Source organism: Schistocerca americana, chromosome 3 (assembly GCF_021461395.2).
Source record: "Schistocerca americana isolate TAMUIC-IGC-003095 chromosome 3, iqSchAmer2.1, whole genome shotgun sequence".
Lineage (NCBI taxonomy): Eukaryota > Metazoa > Arthropoda > Insecta > Orthoptera > Acrididae > Schistocerca > Schistocerca americana.
In genome coordinates this window covers 111246793-111270163 of record NC_060121.1, presented here as the reverse complement: position 1 = coordinate 111270163, position 23371 = coordinate 111246793, and the positions used below count along the sequence as shown (strand labels likewise).

General features: G+C 37.8%; 1 protein-coding gene across 3 annotated transcripts in view; it reads left to right on the top strand.

Moving 5' to 3' along the window:
- The window catches only part of LOC124605467 (PRKCA-binding protein), a 100511-nt gene that overhangs the window by 54454 nt on the left and 22686 nt on the right, over nt 1-23371 (top strand). For all 3 annotated transcript variants that reach the window (XM_047137166.1, XM_047137168.1, XM_047137167.1), the window contains one exon: nt 23144-23277. In XM_047137166.1, the coding sequence (XP_046993122.1) occupies nt 23144-23277 (134 nt within the window). The remainder of the gene's footprint in view (nt 1-23143; nt 23278-23371) is intronic.

Here is a 23371-nt window from a genome sequence, read left to right as displayed (position 1 = left end):
TTCTGTTATGGCCAGCAACATTAGCGTTTTGTATCACTTGGTCCCCCACTCAGTCCTTTTGTGAGTAGGGACTGCTGTAGTAGCACTATAACCTGCGTAACCCCACTGATGTTCCAGTTCGCAGGAGCATGCATCATGCTCACTTCTCTGCTAAGACATGCCTTTTCGTGGGTATCTTCTACTGTGATGTCTTACAACAGTTTTTAGGCAGTGGATGGAGTTACCAGTTAATCCTCTGAAGCAAAAATTCTGCCCAGAGCATCTGCAATTTACAGGGCTCCAGCTTTGGTAACCTAAACGCTACCACTTTTGCTTGATCTCTGCATTGTCTCTCTGATGTCCTATCTCGGAGTGCCCTTGATGACTCCCAGTAGCCTTAAGCATAACAATGTACAAGTCATTATGTTATCAATATGACATCTCCTCCCCATGGGAAAAATTTGTTAACAATCATTTGGCAACAAATTTGTAATCTGTCTTCTGTTGTAGTTGAAATATCTTAGCTCTAGAAATGACTTTATACACATTCTTGGTTATTGGCTCTCTTTACATTTTGCACTTTGTAAAGTTCGTATTTCATTTCACTTTTGCACACATGTAAACATCAACATAAAACATTGTTTCATTTTTCACAGCACTCATATATATGTAGATACACATGTATAGAAGCATCACTGTAAAACATTGGTTCATTTTTTGTGAAGATTTGCATGACATACTACATAAATTTTAATCATTGGCTCATTAGCTCTTTCGTTTTGTACATTACAGATACAAAACATCAACACCAATAAAATATTGTTCTCTCTTTTTTATGCTACGTATACACATCCATATTTATTTGCATAGTTTTCTTCACATTACTTATACATAAACATATCAGTACATCACCATTATAATAATAAATATGAACAAGAACAAACAATCTTACAAAATTCTTGCTTACATTTTACTTACACAATTCGCAACAGTAATTTCTTACATACTAAGGGAGTTTTGTAGTGTCTTGCACTACCTTTGATCTCCATGTGGAGGTGGCATGGGAAATGCAGCTCTTTAGTTATTGCATTCAGATGTAATGGAGCCTCTGTCACACTCTTCATTATTTTTTCTGTTTGACTGAAGAGGCTGTCTACTATGAATACGTGCCATTTTCAACCCTTCACATGTGTTTACTATGGTCATCCTCACACACACTCTGCCACAGTAATCATCGCCCATGCCTATCCACATGTATGTAAAGCAGTCTCCAAAACATTTGCAGTATCTGCTCAAACAACATATAAACACCAGACCAGAATGAATAATGATACAGAGGAGTTTCTGAGAAATTATGATGCTCTGGGAAAACTATTTCCTCTTCTACTTTCATTATTTTATGACCTACTACTTTAAGGTCTTCTAAATGTTGGATTACATGTTCCAACTGCATGCCTAACTATAGCTCAGAAATGTTCCTCTTTTCCTTATTTGTAATACGGCTGTCAGTCTCCACATCTAAAGCTGGCACTATGTCTTCACTGGTCACATTAATTTTTATTATTTGTTCAGATTATGTGAACACCAATGTTCCATGTTCTTTACATTTTCCATAAAATGTTAGTTTTCCTGTACCTGTGACCAGTACATTGCTGGCTTATTGTCATTACCCAAAATTGTTAAGCCTTCTTCTTTTGGAGGAATGAATAACCATTGGTCCTCACTCAGTGGAGTACAAATACTAGCACCTAGTTTTGCAAACTTCCTGATACAATCTTTGGGAGTTTCCCTTATGGGTTGCAACATCCTTGCTTCACATGTGGACACAAAACAAACTTTTGTTTACAAATTTTGCCAGCATGATCTAGTTCTTTACACAACAGTTGTTTTTTACTCAGTTTTACATTGTGTCACTTGGATTTATCAAGTAACAAATAATATTTTTCTGGATGCATATACATAAATAAACACTGACTTAATCAACTTCAGAAGGTAGGTGTAATACTATGAACAGTTAAACAGTTTGTTTTCTACTAATGGCACATTCAGTGCATAACTTAATATATGGCCAGACATAAACACATCATATGGCCAGACATAAACACATCAGCATCTATTATGCATAATTACTGGTACCAGCTCTGTTCTGAGAGAGAAATTTGGAAGTCTTATCTTTAATATCATCCCAAATTAAATGCAAGTACTTAACTTTTTGGCACTGCATTAATTATATGATTCCAGTATTCCTTTGTGAGCATTTACAATGACAGAAATTAGTACCTCATTTTCCCTGTCTAAATTGGTGTAAATCGGTACGAACTGTATCAACTTTCATTAACAGTGGTGATCACAGCTAAGTGCTGTGTCTTTTGGTCAGTACTATTAACATATTCATTCATGTACCTTTGGAGCTTTTTCATGTTACTGAGCGAGGTGGTGCAGTGGTTAGCACACTGGACTTCCATTCGGTAGGACAACGGTTCAATTCCGCGTCCGGCCATCCTGATTTAGGTTTTCGTGATTTCCCTAACTCGCTTCAGGCAAATGCCGAGATGGTTCCTTTGAAAGGGTATGGCCAACTTCCTTCCCCGTCCTTCCCTAATCCAATGAGACCGATGACCTCGCTGTCTGGTTTCCTCCTGCAAACAACCCAGCCCCCTTTTCCATGTTTTTTAACAATCATTTTCTAATTATGTGCAAGACTAGCTGTTGCATTATTGAAACTTGTCAGAGTTCCTTTTACTGCTGTTACTTGCTCTTTGATCAACTTGTGCAATTGCCTCTGTTCATTTTCAATTAAATTGATCTTTGATTTGAAGTAGGAAGCATCCTATTCATCTAATGTCCCATTCAATATTTTACTAGTTTCACCCACAAGATTTAAGGCACCCTGTTTGACTCATGTCTGGTTAATTGTCCAATTAGACCTCATGAATTCTGTATCTTTTTGACATGCCATTCTAATGATTACTCTACAGTGGTACATTCTTTATCATGTATTCCCAAACTTGTTAACTTCTGTTTACAATATACTATGATTAATGTGCCAGTCTCTCTGACCAATCAGATTTCCCCTGAAGTTCTTCCAGATTAATATAACTGATGATTTTCGATGTCACACTGTAGATTTGTACCTCGCCAATACTGTCATAATATAAACTCGGCAATAAAGGAAACTTCTCTGCACTAAAATCTTGACATTGTCCAATTTTGTACATTACAGCAATAGAGCTCATGAGGTGCAACACTCTTGTCAGTTTCCTCATCTGAAATTCAAGAAAAAGTTCTATTTCAGTTGAACACCTTTAACCTATTGGCAAATTTTTAATGGTGCATACCATTAAAAATTTGTTTCTCTTTGAATGAATGACCACATTTAAGCCCTTTGTCCTTACTACATTGTCTGTGTGTCTAGGTTACAGCTAGCACACTGGACTCACATTCAGGACGACGACGGTCCAATCCTGCGTCCGGCCATCCTGATTTAGGTTTTCCGTTATTTCCATAAATTGCTCCAGGCAAATACCTAGATGGTTCCTTCGAAAGGGCATGGGTGACTTCCTTCCCTGTCCTTTCCTAATCCAATGAGACTGATGACCTTACTGTCTGGTCTCCTCCCCCAAAACAATCCAACCGGTCTCTAGGTTACATCTTCTGCACCTGGGTACGCATTTGTCGTACAATAAAACTGGATAACTTGTTTTTTATAATATCTGGCACGTTGGTGCATCTGTCTCAGTTTCTCTTTTAATTCGAGTACATAATCATCATAATTATAAGTACACCTCTGGGGGTACCTCTGCGATATACCCAGAATGTTACACACTACTGAAAAATAGTTCATGTGTTGTATAATCCGTGGTTCTATGAGGTGTGGTATTATACATGAATACCTTGAATGGAAACCATATGTCCAAATTTGATTTAGCCCTATTGATATAGTGTCTCAGACATTCTTTTTTAGTTTGCTGTGATCTTTCCAATGCTCTGTTTCAATGAGGATGGCAACAGAAGGTCTGTACCGTACCAATCCTTAACAATCTGTACACTTTCTTTAGCATGTCACTCAAAAGATTGCTATCATTGTCACTGAGTGTTACTGAGGGTATCCCAGATCTCAGAATTATCCTTTCCACAAGGACTGAGCTACTGTTTCTGTGTCCTGCTTTTGTATTGGTTCTGCTACAGTGAACTATGTTAGACCATCCTGGCATGTTAGTATGTAGTTAATATTTTTGTCTGTTACTGTATGTGGACAATAAGTTCTCACACTCCCTTGATGTCCACCTATGGGTGCATCATGCAATTCCTGCAAAATTTCCATCTTTTTTTCAGCAGTTATCTTCTGCTGTTCATCTTCCTTGACTACCGGCACTTCCTCACTTTCATTTGCCCCTGTTTCGGTATCAGCTGACCATACTTCCCTTATTCTCGACAGTGGATCTGTTATACAGTTGTTCTTGCCTTTTTTTAAATACAGTTTCAGTACCATACTCCTCTAATTTCAATCTGAACTTCACTAAGCGTGAGGACAGATTGCTAATATTTACGACCCTCCGCAATGGTTTATGATCTGTACAGATGATAGACTTATAACCAAAAACATGTGATCTGAACTGTCTGACCACCCAAACTATGGCCAATAACTCTCACTCAATTGTGCTACAAGTTTGCTCTGCATTGTTCAAAGATCTGGACACACATGAAACTGGAAGTTCTTTTCCAACTTCCATTTGGCTAAGAACTGAGTCAATAGGTCCTGGCTCACACCAGTAGTGATTATAAACTTTTTTGAAAAATCTGGATACTGTAATTTAGGGGGATTGAGTAACTTCTGTTTTAGCTCTATGAGTGCCTCTTCTTGCTTGGTGCCCCATTCATACTTAACACTTTTTTTACAACTCATGTGGTGGTTTTGCCACTTTACTAAAATCACTTATGAAGTGTATATAGTACCTGACTAACCCGAGAAAATGTTTTAATGCTTTTGTTGTGCTGGGTTGGGGATATTGTGCCACTGCTTTGTTTGTCTGGGTCTGGTTTTTACCCATCTATGGTTAAGACATGTCCCAGATACATGACCTCTTCCTGTAAAAATTCTCATTTATCCATCTGCAACTTCAAATTATGTTGCCTTAGCCTCTCAAAAGTTTCGCCCAATCAGGCATTGTGTTCTTACCATGATGGGCTGAAAATTACTATGTTGTCCAAATAAATAAACATTTTTTCACCCTGTAAACCCATTAGAACCAAATTCATCAATTTTTGAAATGTGGAGGTGCAGAACAGATTAATCGTAAATACTCTTCGTCTTATTGCTTAGTCATTACTTTTTTCCATGTTACTACAATTATAAAACATGAACCTTTCAATCCACGTTGGAGTTAGCTCGTTCAATATCTAAAAATCAAGAGGACCAAAATTTTTGTTTTCTGCTCTTTTTCCAATTGTAAATTCCAGGTGTCATGGACCTCTTCAGCACATAATGGCCTCATTACTTATAGTAACCTGTAGTCTGGAGGAACTCTGGGTAAAATAACAGTGTTTCTATTGACACTCAGAAAACATAATAATGCTAGTGAAATATAGAATTCAGATTTACCAGAATAATTCCTACAAACTGTGTGACTTCTGCCATGACACTGTCCTTTCCCCCTGGGTCAGCATCTATACCTTACATGTGGTCTTCAGTCCTGAGACTGGTTTGATGCAGCTCTCCATGCTACTCTATCCTGTGCAAGCTTCATCTCCCAGTACCTACTGCAACCTACATCCTTCTGAATCTGCTTGGTATATTCATCTCTTGGCCTCCCTCTACGATTTTTACCCTCCACGCTGCCCTCCAATACTAAATTGGTGATCCCTTGATGCCTCAGAACATGTCCTACCAACCAATCCCTTCTTCTAGTCAAGTTGTGCCACAAACTTCTCTTCTCCCCAATCCTCTTCAACACCTCCTCGTTAGTTATGTGATCTACCCATCTAATCTTTAGCATTCTTCTGTACCACAACATTTTGAAAGCTTCTATTCTCTTCTTGTCTAAACTATTTATCGTCCATGTTTCACTTCCATACATGGCTACACTCCATACAAATACTTTCAGAAACGACTTCCTGACACTTATATCTATACTCGATGTTAACAAATTTCTCTTCTTCAGAAACGCTTTCCTTCCCATTGCCAGTCTACATTTTATATCCTCTCTACTTCGACCATCATCAGTTATTTTGCTTCCCAAATAGCAAAACTCTTTTACTACTTTAAGTGTCTCATTTCCTAATCTAATACCCTCAGCATCACCCGACTTAATTCGACTACATTCCGTTATCCTCGTTTTGCTTTTGTTGATGTTCATCTTATATCCTCCTTTCAAGTCACTGTCCATTCCATTCAAGTGCTCTTCCAAGTCCTTTGCTGTGTCTGACAGAATTACAATGTCATCGGCGAACCTCAAAGTTTTTATTTCTTCTCTATGGATTTTAATACCTACTCCGAATTTTTCTTTTGTTTCCTTCACTCCTTGCTCAATATACAGATTGAATAACATCGGGGAGAGGCTACAATCCTGTCTCACTCCCTTCCCAACCACTGCTTCCCTTTCCTGCCCCTCGACTCTTATAACTGCCATTTGGTTTCTATACAAATTGTAAATAGCCTTTCGCTCCCTATATTTTACCCCTGACACCTTCAGAATTTGAAAGAGAGTATTCCAGTCAACATTGTCAAAAGCTTTCTCTAAGTCTACAAATGCTAGAAACATAGGTTTGCCTTTCCTTAATCTAGCTTCTAAGATAAGTCGTAGGGTCAGTATTGCCTCACGTGTTCCAATATTTCTACGGAATCCAAACTGATCTTCCCCTAGGTCGGCTTCTACTAGTTTTTCCATTCGTCTGTAAAGAATTCGCGTTAGTATTTTGCAGCCGTGACTTATTAAACTGATAGTTTCATATCTGTCAACATCTGCTTTCTTTGGGATTGGAATTATTACATTCTTCTTGAAGTCTGAGGGTATTTAGCCTGTCTCATAAATCTTGCTCACCAGATGGTAGAGTTTTGTCAGGACTGGCTCTCCCAAGGCCGTCAGTAGTTCTAATGGAATGTTGTCTACTCCCGGGGTCTTGTTTCGACTCATGTCTTTCAGTGCTCTGTCAAACTCTTCAAGCAGTATCATATCTCCCATTTCATCTTCATCTACATCCTCTTCCATTTCTATAATATTGTCCTCAAGTACATCGCCCTTGTATAGACCCTCTATATACTCCTTCCACCTTTCTGCTTTCCCTTCTTTGCTTAGAACTGGGTTTCCGTCTGAGCTCTTAATATTCATACAAGTGGTTTTCTTTTCTCCAAAGGTCTCTTTAATTTTCCTGTAGGCAGTATCTATCTTACCCGTGGTGAGACAAGCCTCTACATCCTTACATTTGCCCTCTAGCCATCCCTGCTTAGCCATTTTGCACTTCCTGTCGATCTCATTTTTGAGACGTTTGTATTCCATTTTGCCTGCTTCATTTACTGCATTTTTATATTTTCTCCTTTCATCAATTAAATTCAATATTTCTTCTGTTACCCAAGGATTTCTACTAGCCCTCGTCTTTTTACCTACTTGATCCTCTGCTGCCTTCACTACTTCATCCCTCAAAGCTACCCATTCTTCTTCTACTGTATTCCTTTCCCCCATTCCTGCCATTTGCTCCCTTACGCTCTCCCTGAAACTCTGTACAACCTCTGGTTTAGTCAGTTTATCCAGATCCCATCTCCTTAAATTCCCACCTTCTTGCAGTTTCTTCAGTTTTAATCTACAGTTCATAACCAATAGATTGTGGTCAGAGTCCACATCTGCCCCTGGAAATGTCTTACAATTTAAAACCTGGTTCCTAAATCTCTGTCTTACCATTATATAATCTATCTGAAATCTGTCAGAATCTCCAGGCTTCTTCCATGTATACAACCTTCTTTTATGATTCTTGAACCAAGTGTTAACTATGATTAAGTTGTGCTCTGTGCTAAATTCTACCAGGTGGCTTCCTCTTTCATTTCTTAGCCCCAATCCATATTCACCTACTACGTTTCCTTCTCTCCCTTTTCATACTACCGAATTCCAGTCACCCATGACTATTAAATTTTCGTCTCCCTTCACTATCTGAATGAAAGGTATAAAATATTCTATACTAAATAGAAAATCATCACTATGATAACATAGTTGTTTAGTCATTATGCTTACACTATGTTTTTATACATACATAAAAGATTATGTTAAGTTCATGTCATCCAGATATCATTCTGTTTGAATAGTACCATCATATTATGTTTTCCACTAATACTATATACTATTCGTTGCATTTCATGTTCAGAGATCACTGTTTATCCATGATTCTCTTAAGTCTATTATGTTTTAGTCATATTTATTTTCCTAGGTACTAACATTATAGGATAGACTAAGAATTCAAGACTAGATTACAGAATGGTTTATGATTTGAAGGGAATTCAGTGCAGGAAATATAGTACAGAAGAAACACCGAAAACAACTCGGGATCCAATGGTCGTCACTCTGCCCATTAGCACAGAATGTTAATGTCCCTGGGGGAAACAGATATGACTCCACCTGGATCCCATGGATCTGACATTAATCTCACTCATTTACTTATGGACCAATACTCTCATTAAATTTTGTGTTAAAGCCTTCCCACAACAAAACAATTATCACTTTATTGGGAAACACAACATTAAGTAAAGTTATTCTGTTTTCTACTCTGCCATGGACAATTTGAATTCTTCGCACAAGTCGTCTATAACATTTCCATTATCATTAAGTTTGGAAATAGAACAGTTGAAATGTGTCCGGAGATTATCCTTGTGGCAACTTTTCGATCAATTATTTCCTCTACCAGATTACTTATATTTATTGAGTCTGAAGTGACTAGTTTCTTCTTAAAGTCACGTTCCACGTTATCTGCTCGCGTGTTAACACCTGCAGTTTGTGATTGGACTATTGGAATTAGTTTTTCCTGCTTCTCAACACTTTCCTTTAAAGTGTAAAATCTTTGTTTTAGAGCATCAAATGTAACATTGCATACACTTTGAAATGATCCTAATTTTTCACCAAGTTCAGATTCTACATTATATTACTTATCTTCAGTATCACTTTCTAAATTTTTAGCTGCCCTGAAATTGGTTGCTGTGTGTCTGACTCAAGTAAGTGAACAGTTGGTTTACTTGAGTACTTAACGAACCAGGTAACTTCTCTCTCAAATCTGTTTTAAAATTCTCTACTTTAGTAGTTAAAGCGTCAAATTCAGTCTTCAAATTTCCCGTGCCTTCACATAACTGACTAAATTCTTTACTTTGTTCATCTGCTCTAGCACTTCAAACAATCCTAAAGTCTCATTCTGAACATCCAATTTGAGTGTTCACTGAATCTAATTTAAGACTTTGAGCATTTAGAGTTGTATTTAGTTCCTTTCTTAAAGAAGTATTGTGAGCAGTGAATTCTTTACTTTGTGCATCTAATGTTTCACTTAAAGTTACAATTTGAGCATTTGACTCTGTTCTTTGGTTATCTAATTCAAGACTTAGTGCTATAATTAAATTTGCTACCTCAGTCCAGTCTGGCATTTTTTTTGTTACTGTCATGGCCATGGCTGGTTCTGATGTTTCCCTAGTTTTCTATTATCCATATTTGTCTTACTTTCAGATCATGTTATCATTAAAAAAATTCCCCCTGAATATAATAACTATACTAACAGTCTGTTATTGAACAGTGTCCTTAACTTCACGCTCAATTAATTGTCTTTCGCTCACCCAGTGTAGAGTTTTAGGCTGCGTCGGTGAGCAGGTGTGGAATCTGTGCCGTTGAATAGCACGGGCGCTGGCAGTGTCAAAGGTTGGTTTCAGCGTCGGTGTTGGTGAACGGATTTGTAGTCAGCACTGGTGAGCAGCAGCTCACGTCGTTGGTGTCGGTTGCTGGTTATAGGTTCCACGACACCATGATGTGTGTGAGGGCTGCTTACTCTCCACACTGGATTTTTGTCATCGAATAGACCTCACCGTAACTCTTCTTAGTCTAAACTGTTGAGATTTTCCTTGCGTCTTTTCTTTTATGGTATTTATTAATTTTTCACCCCTTTTTACCATTTATGAAGAATGCAACTCTGCTATACCATTTCCCTGTCTTGTTACTAATGGTTGCTATGGAAACTCACAATATCTTTTTATCTTGGTTTTATTTCAGAATTTCTCTTTCTTCGAGTTTTGATCACGTCAGTCAGCATGTTCTAACGATTTCAACGATAGAACGTGTAAAGTCGGATTGCTGTCCTTCTTAAACAAGTCGGCAATTCATGATGTATTTATACACCACAAAATTCTCTTCTTAGACATAAATATCTCTGCTTCTTCTATTCTACTCGTACTTTGAGCTTCAGAAACACACTTAATTAACATTTACAAACGAGTTTGGTTTTAGAACCACTTGGAAATTCAAAAACAGGTCTTGTTTCTAGCAAGTCTAGCACCAAGATTAAGTAAGAGTCTCTAGACAAATCATGTTACAATTGCTTATAAAAATTACAGTTATTCGACCGCCAAGGAATAATATGTAGTTACTCCTTGCATCCTCCATACAAGTTCTATGGCGCAAGCGGCAAACACTTGTCCGCGTTGCTCGTCTGACACAACTCTTGTCTTCCCACGATAAACATCCATCCTGCACACACAGACATGTGTCGCGCAGTAAATAGGCTCTCTCTCTCTCTCTCTCTCTCTCTCTCTCTCTCTCTCTCTCTCTCTCTCTCTCTCTCTCACACACACACACACACACACACACACACACAGAAGGTCAAGTGGTTCCAGAATTTGCATGGAAATTCTTGAATCACTAAAAAAGGTATTTAATTTTGCAAGCTTTTGGAGCCAGTGGCTCCTTCTTCTGGCAGCAGGGTTGAAGGGGAAGGAAGAAGGCTGAATTAAAGAGACTGGTGAGCTTTAGGAAATGGGGCACAGTTCGGAGAATCCCAGGTCAGGGGAGACTTACCGGACAGGATGAGAAGGGAAGATTGGTTGTTGAGGACTGCACTGAATGAGGTTGGCAAATCTGATTATTATTGTTGATACAAGTAATCAGTATACATGATTTATCACCAGTGGCTAGTGAACTGAAGACACCATGAAAACCGGGGACATATTCGGCTGGGCACAAGGGTATCCTCTGCAAAAAGAATGGTTACACATGGTGCTCTGTATGGCCAAACAGTGAAAGACTTATAACAGTGCTAAACCATAGCATCAAATCTTTAATGTGTGCAGTCGAATGTTTTCTGTTGACATCACATTTGCAGTTGCCAGATTTATGACCCATCTGCTTGTTTATGACCTTTGACCCATGACACGCACACACACACACACACACACACACACACACACACACTGCAGATTTATAACACAACAAACCAAATTCATAATGGTAAGCCATTCACACCCTCCTGCTCATTCCTGATCCCCTAATGTTGTTCTATGACATCTTTTGGTGTTTGTGAACGACAGTGATCTCTCATGAAATGTTTACTGTAGGGAGGCAATGACAAACATAGTTCAGAACATCTTTGCAGCCATATGTCAGCAAAAGTCAGTTTCTTCCAGTTTTAAAATTTTTGAACAAAATGGGTCATTTTTAGAAGGTAACTGTAATTATGGAAAATGTTCTTCATGCAATTCTATACGAAAAACATCTTATGTATAATTTAAATGAGAAAATAGTTTTAGAGGTATAAGAGTTGGAATAACATACTGTTATGCATAATATTTGCAACTTTTGTTGCTTAGTGAGTTATGTAAATGAAACTAATTATGTGCAGTTTGCTCCCAATTATTAAGGGTAACATGGGGGAGAAGATGCATAAATAATAAAAAAACACAAATAATAGAGATATTTTCAAATATGTATTCTTCGTTTATCCAAGTTCTGCGCATGGGCACTGTAGGCTTGTTTATTTGTTAAAATACCCTCTGATGTTGAGGCGTTGACATTTTTTCAAACAGCATTTCGAATTTTTCTTGTAGCAGTAATCTCATTGAAATGTTCTCTGGCCCGTATACTCTGGACGAGTATCAACACATTGCAGTACTGTATATAATCTAGAAGAGTGACAACATGTTGCAGTGTGGTTCTTTATTCATCGCCACTTTCACATTTACTGTCATCATCTTTGTTTTGTTGTGAAGCAGTGGTCACAATTTTGGCATCACTCATTTACTGGAAGCCGGGTTCAGATGTGTCAATCTTTAGCACTCATTCAGGTTTTCTTCATCAACATCTTCAAAACCATTTAAAACAGATTCATTATTTGTGCAGTTATTTCTTCATTAATGAAATGCTGAAAATAACTTTCTTCATCTGGAAGAATTTTCCTCCATGATTGAACTAGTCTGTGTGGCCTGACTTCCTGCCAGGCATCAGAAATCCTGTGTATGGCCTGTAGAATTGTCAGTTACTTTCAGAATGCCACCAAATCATCCTCATCAATTAGCATTCTCAGGAGACCAATCCGGTAGTGCCATTTTACTGTTGCAATTATGCCTTTGTCCACTGGCTGTATAATGACAGTCACATTAGAGGATAGAATCTTAGTTACAATGAGATCATCATCAGACACAAACAACCTCTGAATGAGATGTGAAGGGCCATTATCCAGCAATAGAACAGCTTTCTATGGGAATCCTTTCTCTTCTGGAAATTGCCAAATTTGTGGTACAAAATGTCTCTGGAACCAGTTTTTGAAAATTTCACTCTCGACCCATGCTACTTTTTGGTTGAAATAATACCTTTTTCCAGTCACTAGTAGTATCACTTTGTGGTTCCAAGAAGCATTAGCAATTCACAGAATTGTAATGCGTGTCTTTGACAACATATGTGCATGAGCATGAACTTCACTCTTTAAAGCAAGGGTTTTGGTTGGTAGTTTTTTCCATTGTAAACCTCTTTCATCTGTGTTATAAATTTGATCTGGTATGAAATTCTCTTCTTTCACAAATTTCTATAGCTTTTCCCAAAAGGAATCAGCTGCCGCAACATTTGAATTAAACCTCTCTCCTAGCTCAGTAAGTTCGCGAATCCTGTGATGATGTTTGAATCTGATTAACTATCAAGATGAGGCGTTAAATTCTCTACCTAACCCTAGAACTTCATGATAAAATTTAGCTATTTCAACACACATTACACCTGAAGCAGTGTAATAGTTTTTGACTAAACCATTGCAAAACAGCAGTATCTAATTCATCAATGTAGATCTCTTCCTGCTTTTTCATGCAGACGGTCCAGAACTAGAATTGCATTTCCTAACAAAATCCCATATTTTCCTCTTTTTCTTTTTAATGTCCCGAACAGTCTGCATTTTAATACTATCAGCACACAGAATAGGCTGGCCGATAACAATGGAAACAGTACTCTGTTGTCATGCGGCAGTTGCTTAAACGTTGGAAATGGCACTTATTGCTCACATGATGAGATGTTTATTTGTGTTTTCAAGAGAAAAATATTGTAAATTTTTTTTTTTTGGTTGTGCAAATAACCCACAAATTGGGTAATCCACATACGAATAACCAGGAGTACACTGTATATGAAAATATTTTATATATTTTCAACTTGAATCTCTTGTTGAAATCAGGGTCAAGCGCCCAACAGTGAAAACGGGAAGTTGCTGTTCCTGTTCACTCAGCATTCTCCCCTCACTGTCACTACTGTTTTCTCCACCCCATGTCCAGTTTAGTTGAGTTTTATGTTGCAAACTTACTAAAGGCATGCGGGAGAGCTCAGCTTGTTGTGCTATGCAGTGTTTCTTCTTACTCTCTTTTCTTTTCTGTTGACAGAGAGAAGAATAATAATATTAAAAGGTGTACAACTTTGCTTCTGCTGTTTTTTCCCCAACATTTGCGGCTTTAATGAAACAAATTGGTTACACATGTATCATTCAAAGTATTTTCCATCACTGGCCACTACTTTCTCCCATCTCACAGGCAGTGTACGAATCCCGCATCGAAAAAATTGTTCATCCTTTGAAGCGATCCATGAATCAATCCAATTTGTGACTTCTTCATAAGATCGGAAGTGTTGGTCAGCCAGGCCATGCACCATTGATCTAAACAGGTGACAGAGGGAGCAATGTCTGGAGAATACAGTGCTTGGGGTAGGACTTCCCATTTTAACGTTTCCAAATACGTTTTGACCTCTTTTTGCAACGTGGGGTCGAGTGTTGTTGTGCTGCAAAATCACTTTATCATGCCTCTCGCTGTATTGCATACGTTTGTCTTTTAATGCTCTGCTCAAACGCATTAATTGTGTTCAATAATGAGCATCTGTGATTGCTTCCCTTGGTTTTAACACCTCATAGTACATGACGCTGAGCTGGTCCCAACAAATGTAGAGCATGATATTGGAGCTGTGAATATTCGGTTTGGCCGTTGATGTGGAAGCATGCCTGGGATATCCCCATGATTTTTTGTGTTTAGGGTTATCGTAATGAACCCATTTTTTGTCCCCGTTCACAATGCGATGCAGAAATCTCTTTCTTTTTTTGCCTGTGAAGCAACTGTTCACAAACACACAAGTGCCGTTCAACGTCTCTTAGTTTCAGCTCACATGGGACCCAAGTTCATTCTTTCTGAATCATGCCCATAGCCTTGAGACTTTTGAAATGGCTTGCTGTGTCACTCCCACTAATCGTGTCAATTCTTCTTGAGTTTGATGCGAGTCTTCATTCAGCAATGTCTCCAGTTCTGCGTTTATGAAAACGTTCTTTCTTCCACCACTATGCCAGTCTACGACGTTAAAAACACCGTTCTTGAAGTGTTGAAATCACTCACATGTTCTTTCACTAATAGCATCCTTACCATACGTACCTGAGAGCATTCAATGAGACTCAGCCACTGTTTTCTTCATACTGAAACGAAACAGTAACACCTCCTGCAAATGATGAGAATTAGGCTCGTAAACTGACATTTTCAATCAAGAACAATTTTATGATGCAGACACAAATCTACTAATGTTTGAATGAGGTTATGTTGACCAAGGTCAAGCTAACTGCCTGACGTCTGTGATCTTTTTCTTTCGACCGCTACTTACCGTTGTCGCCACCTATTTGCAAACGGTGGTAGCAAAGTTGTATACCTTGTACCTGTTCTATTTCTGTTGAATCTATTTCGGGAGGAGAGACATCAGAAATGATTACAGTGGTTGGGGACTGTGATATGTTTCAGCAAGGGTTAGAAGGATGAGGCTCATACTCTTCTCCAAAACATTTGAATGATTGATTTAAATATATTAAGCAATGTAATGTTAAGAAACAAATTAACCAGAAAACTATGCAAATATATGACAGAAGTTTAAGATGGTCTTTGTTTTATCCATTCAGTTTCAAAAACAGTATTTCATATGAACTGAAAAATGTGACTTACAAACTGAAAGAAAAAGAAAACCACTCCAAAAATGCTGTGGAGTGTTTGAAGTTCATTCTTTAACCCTGAAACACAGAGCTGGAGAAAGCAGAGAAATGCTATGATAGTTTCAGTAGAAAGAATGCCAAACACATCAACATTGTTTTGTGTTTAGAAGCTACAGAAGCCTATTATCATCAAGACTACTGTGCTAAATTAGTGTTGAGCCCCTCCATTGTGCGAAAAAGAGGCCGTCCTTATGATACCAATTTGATGCTGTTCCCTAAGAAGTATGCAATTCTGCAGATTCTGTAGTTGATTGTCAATTTTCAATGCATGATTTATTGCAGGAAGTCAATAAATGTCTTCACGAATGAGATACAATGACCATAAAAACTCTAAAAAACGTATTGGCTGAACACAATGGTGATCAAACTCATCCCCCTTTCAAATTCACATGAAATGACCACTACCTCCAGACAAGACATTGCTACTGATTTCATGTGGCTGCACTCAAGGTTGCGGGAGAAACTGCAAGTGTGTGAAGGCTGACTTACTCTGTGCAACATTGTGTAAAAACTGTCGAGGACAAAAGCGGCACTTACATGATTCGCAGTAATTTGACAGAAGCTGTAAATATTTATATACAACAACTTATTTCTTCAACAGATATTGTGGTATTTTAGCTGTATAGGTCTTGTATGTATGGTAATTGTATATGTGTTATAAAGGCAGTAATTGTTGGTTAATTATAGGAAATCTTCTTTAGCCAAGATCACTTGGTATTTTCATTTTATTTCACAATGACCATTTTCAACAGGATTGCTGTCATCATCAAATCTACCATGTACCAAAAGTAAAGCCAAGATAGAGAATTTATCACTGTGTGCAAACCTGCATCTCAGGGATAAGATGTATGTAAGCAGTAGTTTACATACCTTTGAAATATCTTATTAACATGTATACACGGCATCAGTACAGTGAGAGCACTTTCCATTCATAGGAAATGACACCACAATTGTTTATCGAATACATAAGAAAGAATCTATAAAATATCCATTGTACCAGCTATGTGCCGAGGAGTGGAGATAAACAAACAGGAAGTGCAGTCATAGCCCTAGCAAATTGCGGGACTAACTGTGCAGGCACGCAGCCTATGGCAGATCGACCCCTTACATAAACGCCGGCCGCTATGGCCGAGCAGTTCTAGGTGCTTCAGTCTGGAACCGCGCAACTGCTACGGTCGCAGATACGAATCCTGCCTTGGGCATGGATATATATGATGTCCTTAGGTTAGTTACGTTTAAGTAGTTCTAAGTTCTAGGGGACTGATGACCTCAGATGTTAAGTACCATAGTGCTCAGAGCCATTTGTGCCTTACATAAATTACCAACAAGTGGGGTATGTGTGCACCTAACATCTTACATCTTTAGCAAAACAGTGTGCTCATTGTATCTGTGGCTTGTATACTTGTCAATACGAAATTCCAAAGTTATGTAAATTAATGCAAATGTACATCTTATCAAATTATCCTTGTAATTACTTTATTTTTGGTACAGTGTAGATCTAATGATGACAGCAAGATTCTGTCAAAACCAGTCATTGTGAAATAAAATAAAAATACCAAGGGGTCTTGGGTGCAGAAAATTTTCATATTCACTAGTGACACAGGTGCAACCTGTATGTGAATTAATTCACCAATAATTCTTAATTCTCATGACAAGTGACTTGTCATACAAATATCAAGGTGCATGATACTGAACTAAAAGTAACTGAATTGTTCCGAATGACTAAAAGTTTTAAAAGGAATTTCACTCTTTCTTTTTTTACATTCAGATTTTGATACTAACATTTATGTGCTACATTTATATTTCTGTACGTATAAAATCCAAGTAGTTATGGAAAAACAGAAGAGAGATTTCATTTAATTATAATTGAAGTTGAAAGTTGTGCCAAACTCACAAGCTAATGGATTTTTAATCTCCCAGATAGAAGTCTCGAAAACTGGTTATTTTGCTTCACCCTCTTTGAGCAGAATTCAACTAAAAATTTTTTTTGTTATAACAGATGTCTTTGAAAAATGCACCATTTTTTGTAAAAATGCTGTAACACTACCATTGATTTGGAAAAGGTTCATTTTAGTGGATCTTAAATATTTTGGAAGACTGTGCCTCAATAAAGCAAAGTTACATATTTTTAGGTACATGTGCAGAAGAAATGGGTTAGGATTTGTGAAAGGACATATTGATCATAAAGTCTGTAATTTTTCATACCTGTGCTGTATTGCAATTTTTATCATTCCCTAAGCCTTGCACACAGTTTCTTTTGTTTTAATGTGTGCTGGTATTTTGTACTTTATTAACACACTCCAGTCAGGCCACAGTGAAGTCTGCAGTCCCCCAGATGTCATAAACTTTTTCAACTTCAGTATGTGGCTCCTGCTTGTATGATGAAGGAGAAAAGCAGATTGCCGGTTGTTTCAGAAAGACTGTCATTGATTTCAGAACCATTATCATCAATTTTGGAACCAGACTCTTCAAGCATCCTCAGAATTTCTTCTTCAATCAAACTGTCCCCTATTTTCTGATTAAATTTTGTGACCATGACAACTATGGAAGCACACTGCAACAAAAAATGTGCAGGAACTGATAATGCCTGTAACATGTTTTTCAAGTCATGTAGCACTTTTTGGAAGTGGGAACATCCATTTAGTAGCTCTCCAAAGCGCTAAAATATTGAACAGCTGACTTCAAGCCATCACTGCTCGGAAATAATCCATCATGAAGTAACAGTCAGGAAAGCTGCACTTGGAGATTGAGTGCTGACTGTTAGGGAAACTACAACATACCTGTAATTTTTATCAACAGCGACTGGAATACATACTATCAAATTGCCCAGGTTGTGGTCCAGTAAGTTCAAATGTTTTTAAAATGATTACTTGTGCTGTCCCTAAAAGACAAGGGTAGTATGCAGTCTGATAATACGTAGAAAAATTAAGTTGAGAGGTACTAATAGCTGTCATATGAAAAGGTAGTGTCTAAGAGTGAGAATGTATCCAGTTGTGGTTTTATGCAACTTATTTACCTCATCTAACAAAATTTCCCACTTAATTCACATTTTTACATGTATTACGAACAGACCAGTTAGACGAATAGTTGGCTTTTTAAACTGTTATCCAGTGTTAGTTAAAAAAAAGTGCCCTTTGTATAAAATGGCAGCTAATTTACTTTATGTATTTCCATTCAGTTTGGTTTACAAATTAAAATAAAATAATCACCAAGAACAGTTATTTTTAAACCAAAATGAATGGAAATACATAATATGAATACACTGCCATTTTTATATGCATGGCATCTTTTTCTTACTAAGCACCCAATAAAGTTTCAACAACCTAATTGGGAAAATTCCACATTCATTTAATAAATTTATGGCTGTACTCAGAGAATCAAGTAGGTAAAAAGAGTAGGTAAAAAGATGAGGGCTAATATAAATCCTTGGGTAACAGAAGAGATATTGAATTTAATTGATGAAAGGAGAAAATATAAAAATGCAGTAAATGCAGCAGGCGAAAAGAAATACAAACGTCTCAAAAATGAGATCGACAGGAAGTGCAAAATGGCTAAGCATGGATGGCTAGTGGACAAATGTAAGGATGTAGAGGCGCATATCACTAGGGGTAAGATAGATACTGCCTACAGGAAAATTAAAGAGACCTTTGGAGAAAAGAGATCCACTTGTATCAATATCAAGAGCTCAGATGGAAACCCAGTTCTAAGCAAAGAAGGGAAAGCAGAAAGGTGGAAGGAGTATATAGAGGGTCTGTACAAGGGAGATGTTCTTGAGGACAATATTATAGAAATGGAAGAGAATGTAGTTGAAGATGAAATAGAAGATATGACACTGCGTGAAGAGTTTGACAGAGCACTGAAAGACCTAAGTTGAAACAAGGCCCCGGGAGTAGACAATATTCCATTAGAACTACTGACAGCCTTGGGAGAGCCAGGCGTAACAAAACTCTACCATCTAGTGAGCAAGATGTATGATACAGGCGAAATACCCTCAGACTTCAAGAAGAATATAATAATTCCAATCCCAAAGAAAGCAGGTGTTGACAGCTGTGAAAATTACTGAACTATCAGTTTAATACATCACAACTGAAAAATATTAACACGAATTCTTTACAGACAAATGGAAAAACTGGTTGGAGCCGACCTTGGGGAAGATCAGTGTGGATTCCGTAGAAATATTGGACATGTGAGGCAATACTGACCTTACAACTTATCTTAGAAAAAAGATTAAGGAAAGGCAAACCTATGTTTCTAGCATTTGTAGACTTAGAGAAAGCTTTTGACAATGTTGACTGGAATACTCTCTTTGAAATTCTCAAGGTGGCAGGGGTAAAAATACAGGGAGCGAAAGGCTATTTACAATTTGTACAGAAACCAGATGGCAGTTATAAGAGTCGAGGGTCATAAAAGGGAAGCAGTGGTTGGGAAGGGAGTGAGACAGGGTTGTAGCCTCTCCCCGATGTTATTCAATCTGTATATTGAGCAAGCAGTAAAGGAAACAAAAGAAAAATTTGGAGTTGGAATTAAAATCCATGAAGAAGAAATAAAAACTTTGTGGTTCGCCGATGACATTGTAATTCTGTCAGAGACAGCAAAGGATCTGGAAGAGCAGCTGAACGGAATGGACCATGTCTTGAAAGGAGTATATAAGATGAACATCAACAAAAGCAAAATGAGAATAATGGAATGTAGTCAAATTAAATCAGGTAATGCTGCAGGAATTAGATTAGGAAATGAGACGCTTAAAGTAGTAAATGAGTTTTGTTATTTGGGGAGCAAAATAGCTGATGATGGTCGAAGTAGAGAGGATATAAAATGTAGACTGGCAATGGCAAGGAAAGCGTTTCTGAAGAAGTGAAATTTGTTAACATCTAATATAGATTTAAGTGTCAGGAAGTCGTTTCTGAAAGTATTTGTATGGAGTGTAGCCATGTGTGGAAGTGAAACGGTGACGATAAATAGTTTAGACAAGAAGAGAATAGAAGCTTTCAAAATGTGGTGGTACAGAAGAATGCTGAACATTAGATGGGTAGGCCACATAACTAATGAGGAGGTATTGAATAGAATTGGAGAGAAGAGAAATTTGTGGCACAACTTGACTAGAAGAAGGGATCGGTTGGTAGGGCATATTCTGAGGCATCAAGGGATCACCAATTTAGTATTGGAGGGTAAAAATCGTAGAGGGAGACCAAGAGATGAATACACTAAACAGATTCAGAAGCATGTAGGTTTCAGTAGGTACTGGGAGATGAAGAAGCTTGCACAGGATAGAGTAGCATGGAGAGCTGTATCAAACCAGTCTCTGGACTGAAGACTGTAACGACAACAACATGGCTGTAGTACTCACAGTGAAGAAGATATAAGTTTTGTGGTTTCTCTTGATAACAGACGCTTAATCTGTAAACCAAACCAAGTTCATTGTGAGCTGAACACAGAAAGAATGCCAGTAACAGTAATTGGAAAGTCAATGTCCACAGCAAGGTCAGTATCCAAACAGCAGCCGGGCAAAATTTGTGATAGCTCATGCATCACACTGTTCAAGGCTGACTTATGACCACTGACCTAGCTCTGTGTGGCTGGCAGCTAGGCCCACGTGACCAGTCATTCAGCCTCTGATGGTGCATGTCGATTGTTCTCTAGTGTTTCCAAGCTGCTATCAATCTGCTATCTGCTGGTAGAGATATTAAACTGGTAATGCCTGACACATTTATTCAGGTTGTTTATTTGTCCTCTTGATCAAATGTGCTTGGTTATGCATTAAATGTATTCTTCCATTTTTTATTTTTGTATTTTTTTATTACACTTCCTATCTATATAGGGTTATTGGCTAGACTGGCTGGATCTGACTCTGTGATGCTAGACTAACAGCGAAAATATCTTCTCTACATCCAACAGTTATTGATGAAACTGGATAGAGCTACTTTTTTATCTCTGCCAAATGTACTAGAACACTTTTAGGTAAAGACACTCTTCTATAGGTCATGCCTTTTCATAATGAAGCAGTGGTTAGCACAGTGGACTCACATTCAGGAGGATGACAGTTCAAACCCGTATCCGGCTATCCTGATTTAGCTTTTCCATGGTTTCCCTAAATTGCTTCAGGCAAATGTCAGGATGCTTCCTTCAAAAGGGCACAGTTGTTTTCCTTCCCTATGTGTCCCAGATCCGAACTTGCGCTTTGTTTCTAATAACCTCGTTGTTGGCAGGACGTTAAACACTGACCTCCTCCTCCTGCTCTCATAATGAAGCAAAGAAACCATATGCCTTATTGTAGATTACATGTCTTATATTTTGATAGGTTTTTAGTATTTTCATATATTTCTGTGGTGGTATAGAGATGACCGATAACCTTAGGACATTTATTTCTCTAAATTCAACCTGTAAGTTGCATTTTATACAAAACAACTATCCCTGTGATTACAGTGAATGTCATCTGACCAGGCACATCTTGTAACATTTTTAACAATATAAGGAAAAGATAGGTTGCTACTTACTGTAAAGATGATGCAGATGGCAGTCATCTGTGCGTGATTGCCCTTGTGAATAAATGTGTGTGTGTTTACTTTTCAGACGAAGGCTGTGGCTGAAGCTAATCTGAGAGTATCATTTGGTTGTGCTTGTGTGCAACTTGATGTGTTGTCTTTATGTTAAGTAGCAATATTAACACATGGCTATATATTCGGATAGTCACACTCTTTCAGTATGGCTACCCATGTTTAAATCGTCAATCAGATGTACTTGAGTATGTAAAGTAGCAATCATAAAATAAAGACACTTCTACAAACAGACTCTGTCTTACTTAAATATTGCTTTCTTGTTTTTCTCTGTTCAGTCCTATAAAACTACCATCTTTTCACCAGAGTGCCACGCCTTCTTCAGCGGTGTCCCCAACTGTGTATGTTGTCATGCCAGCTACTTTCTTGTACAATGACTTGTCTAGTGAACACTTAAGTGCCCAGTGCCATGTGAAAGCACTGTGTTAGAAATTGTACCCTTCCACTCCCAAGATACCAACTTGTGGTTATGCTGAAGTGCATACTTACATTAGTCGTATATGAAAATTTTTATGCATGCCTTGTTTATACTGATTTCATAAAAGGTCTGTGAAACCATTAAGGAGTCCATGACAGATGTCTGTCAAATCTGTCCTGGTGAAGTACTACCTCAGCTTTTTCACTTAGGTTTTCTTACTATTTCCTCTGTGTGAAATACTTCTAAATCCTTTATAGCCCCATTTAGTGGACGACTTTCACATGTTTGTGCTTGGCTACTATTTATTTCCCATACTTGCATAGCCTAAAGTAGTCTGTGTGTTCATTATATATCATAGTGTGTTCCCCTGTCTGTCTGATACATCTTGCTTCATATGATATATGTTATGTTTTGTAAGATCCTGCTTATTCCAGTGCCAAGCCAAGTTAGAGCCATTGTTGCTGTCAGAAGCAGCAGCTCTACATTCTAAATATCACATCCAGTATACCCCCAAACCACCCATAAATATAATCACATATGTTTCCTGCTATTATTCATACGATCAATAAGGAAAACTTCATTTGCCATCTAACCTGGAGTTGCAGTTTTAATGACCAGCTGCATAGATTACTCATAAAATTTGTTCTCTCATAGTGGTCACAGACATACATTTTGCAGAATGATAATATGTTTTTTCCAGCATTTGGTGATACTTTTGCTGCGATTGGTGTTCGCGAACCTCAGCCCAGAGCCAGTGAGGCATTTCGACAGTTTGGTGATTACCATAGACAGATGGAAAAATATGGAATCCAAATGCTGAAGTCTGTTAAACCTGTGAGTTGCAGTTTTGCAGACTTATTTTTTACAGTGTAACTAACTGTGTGCTACAGCAAATTATTGTGTTAACCACTGTAATGAATATTATTTT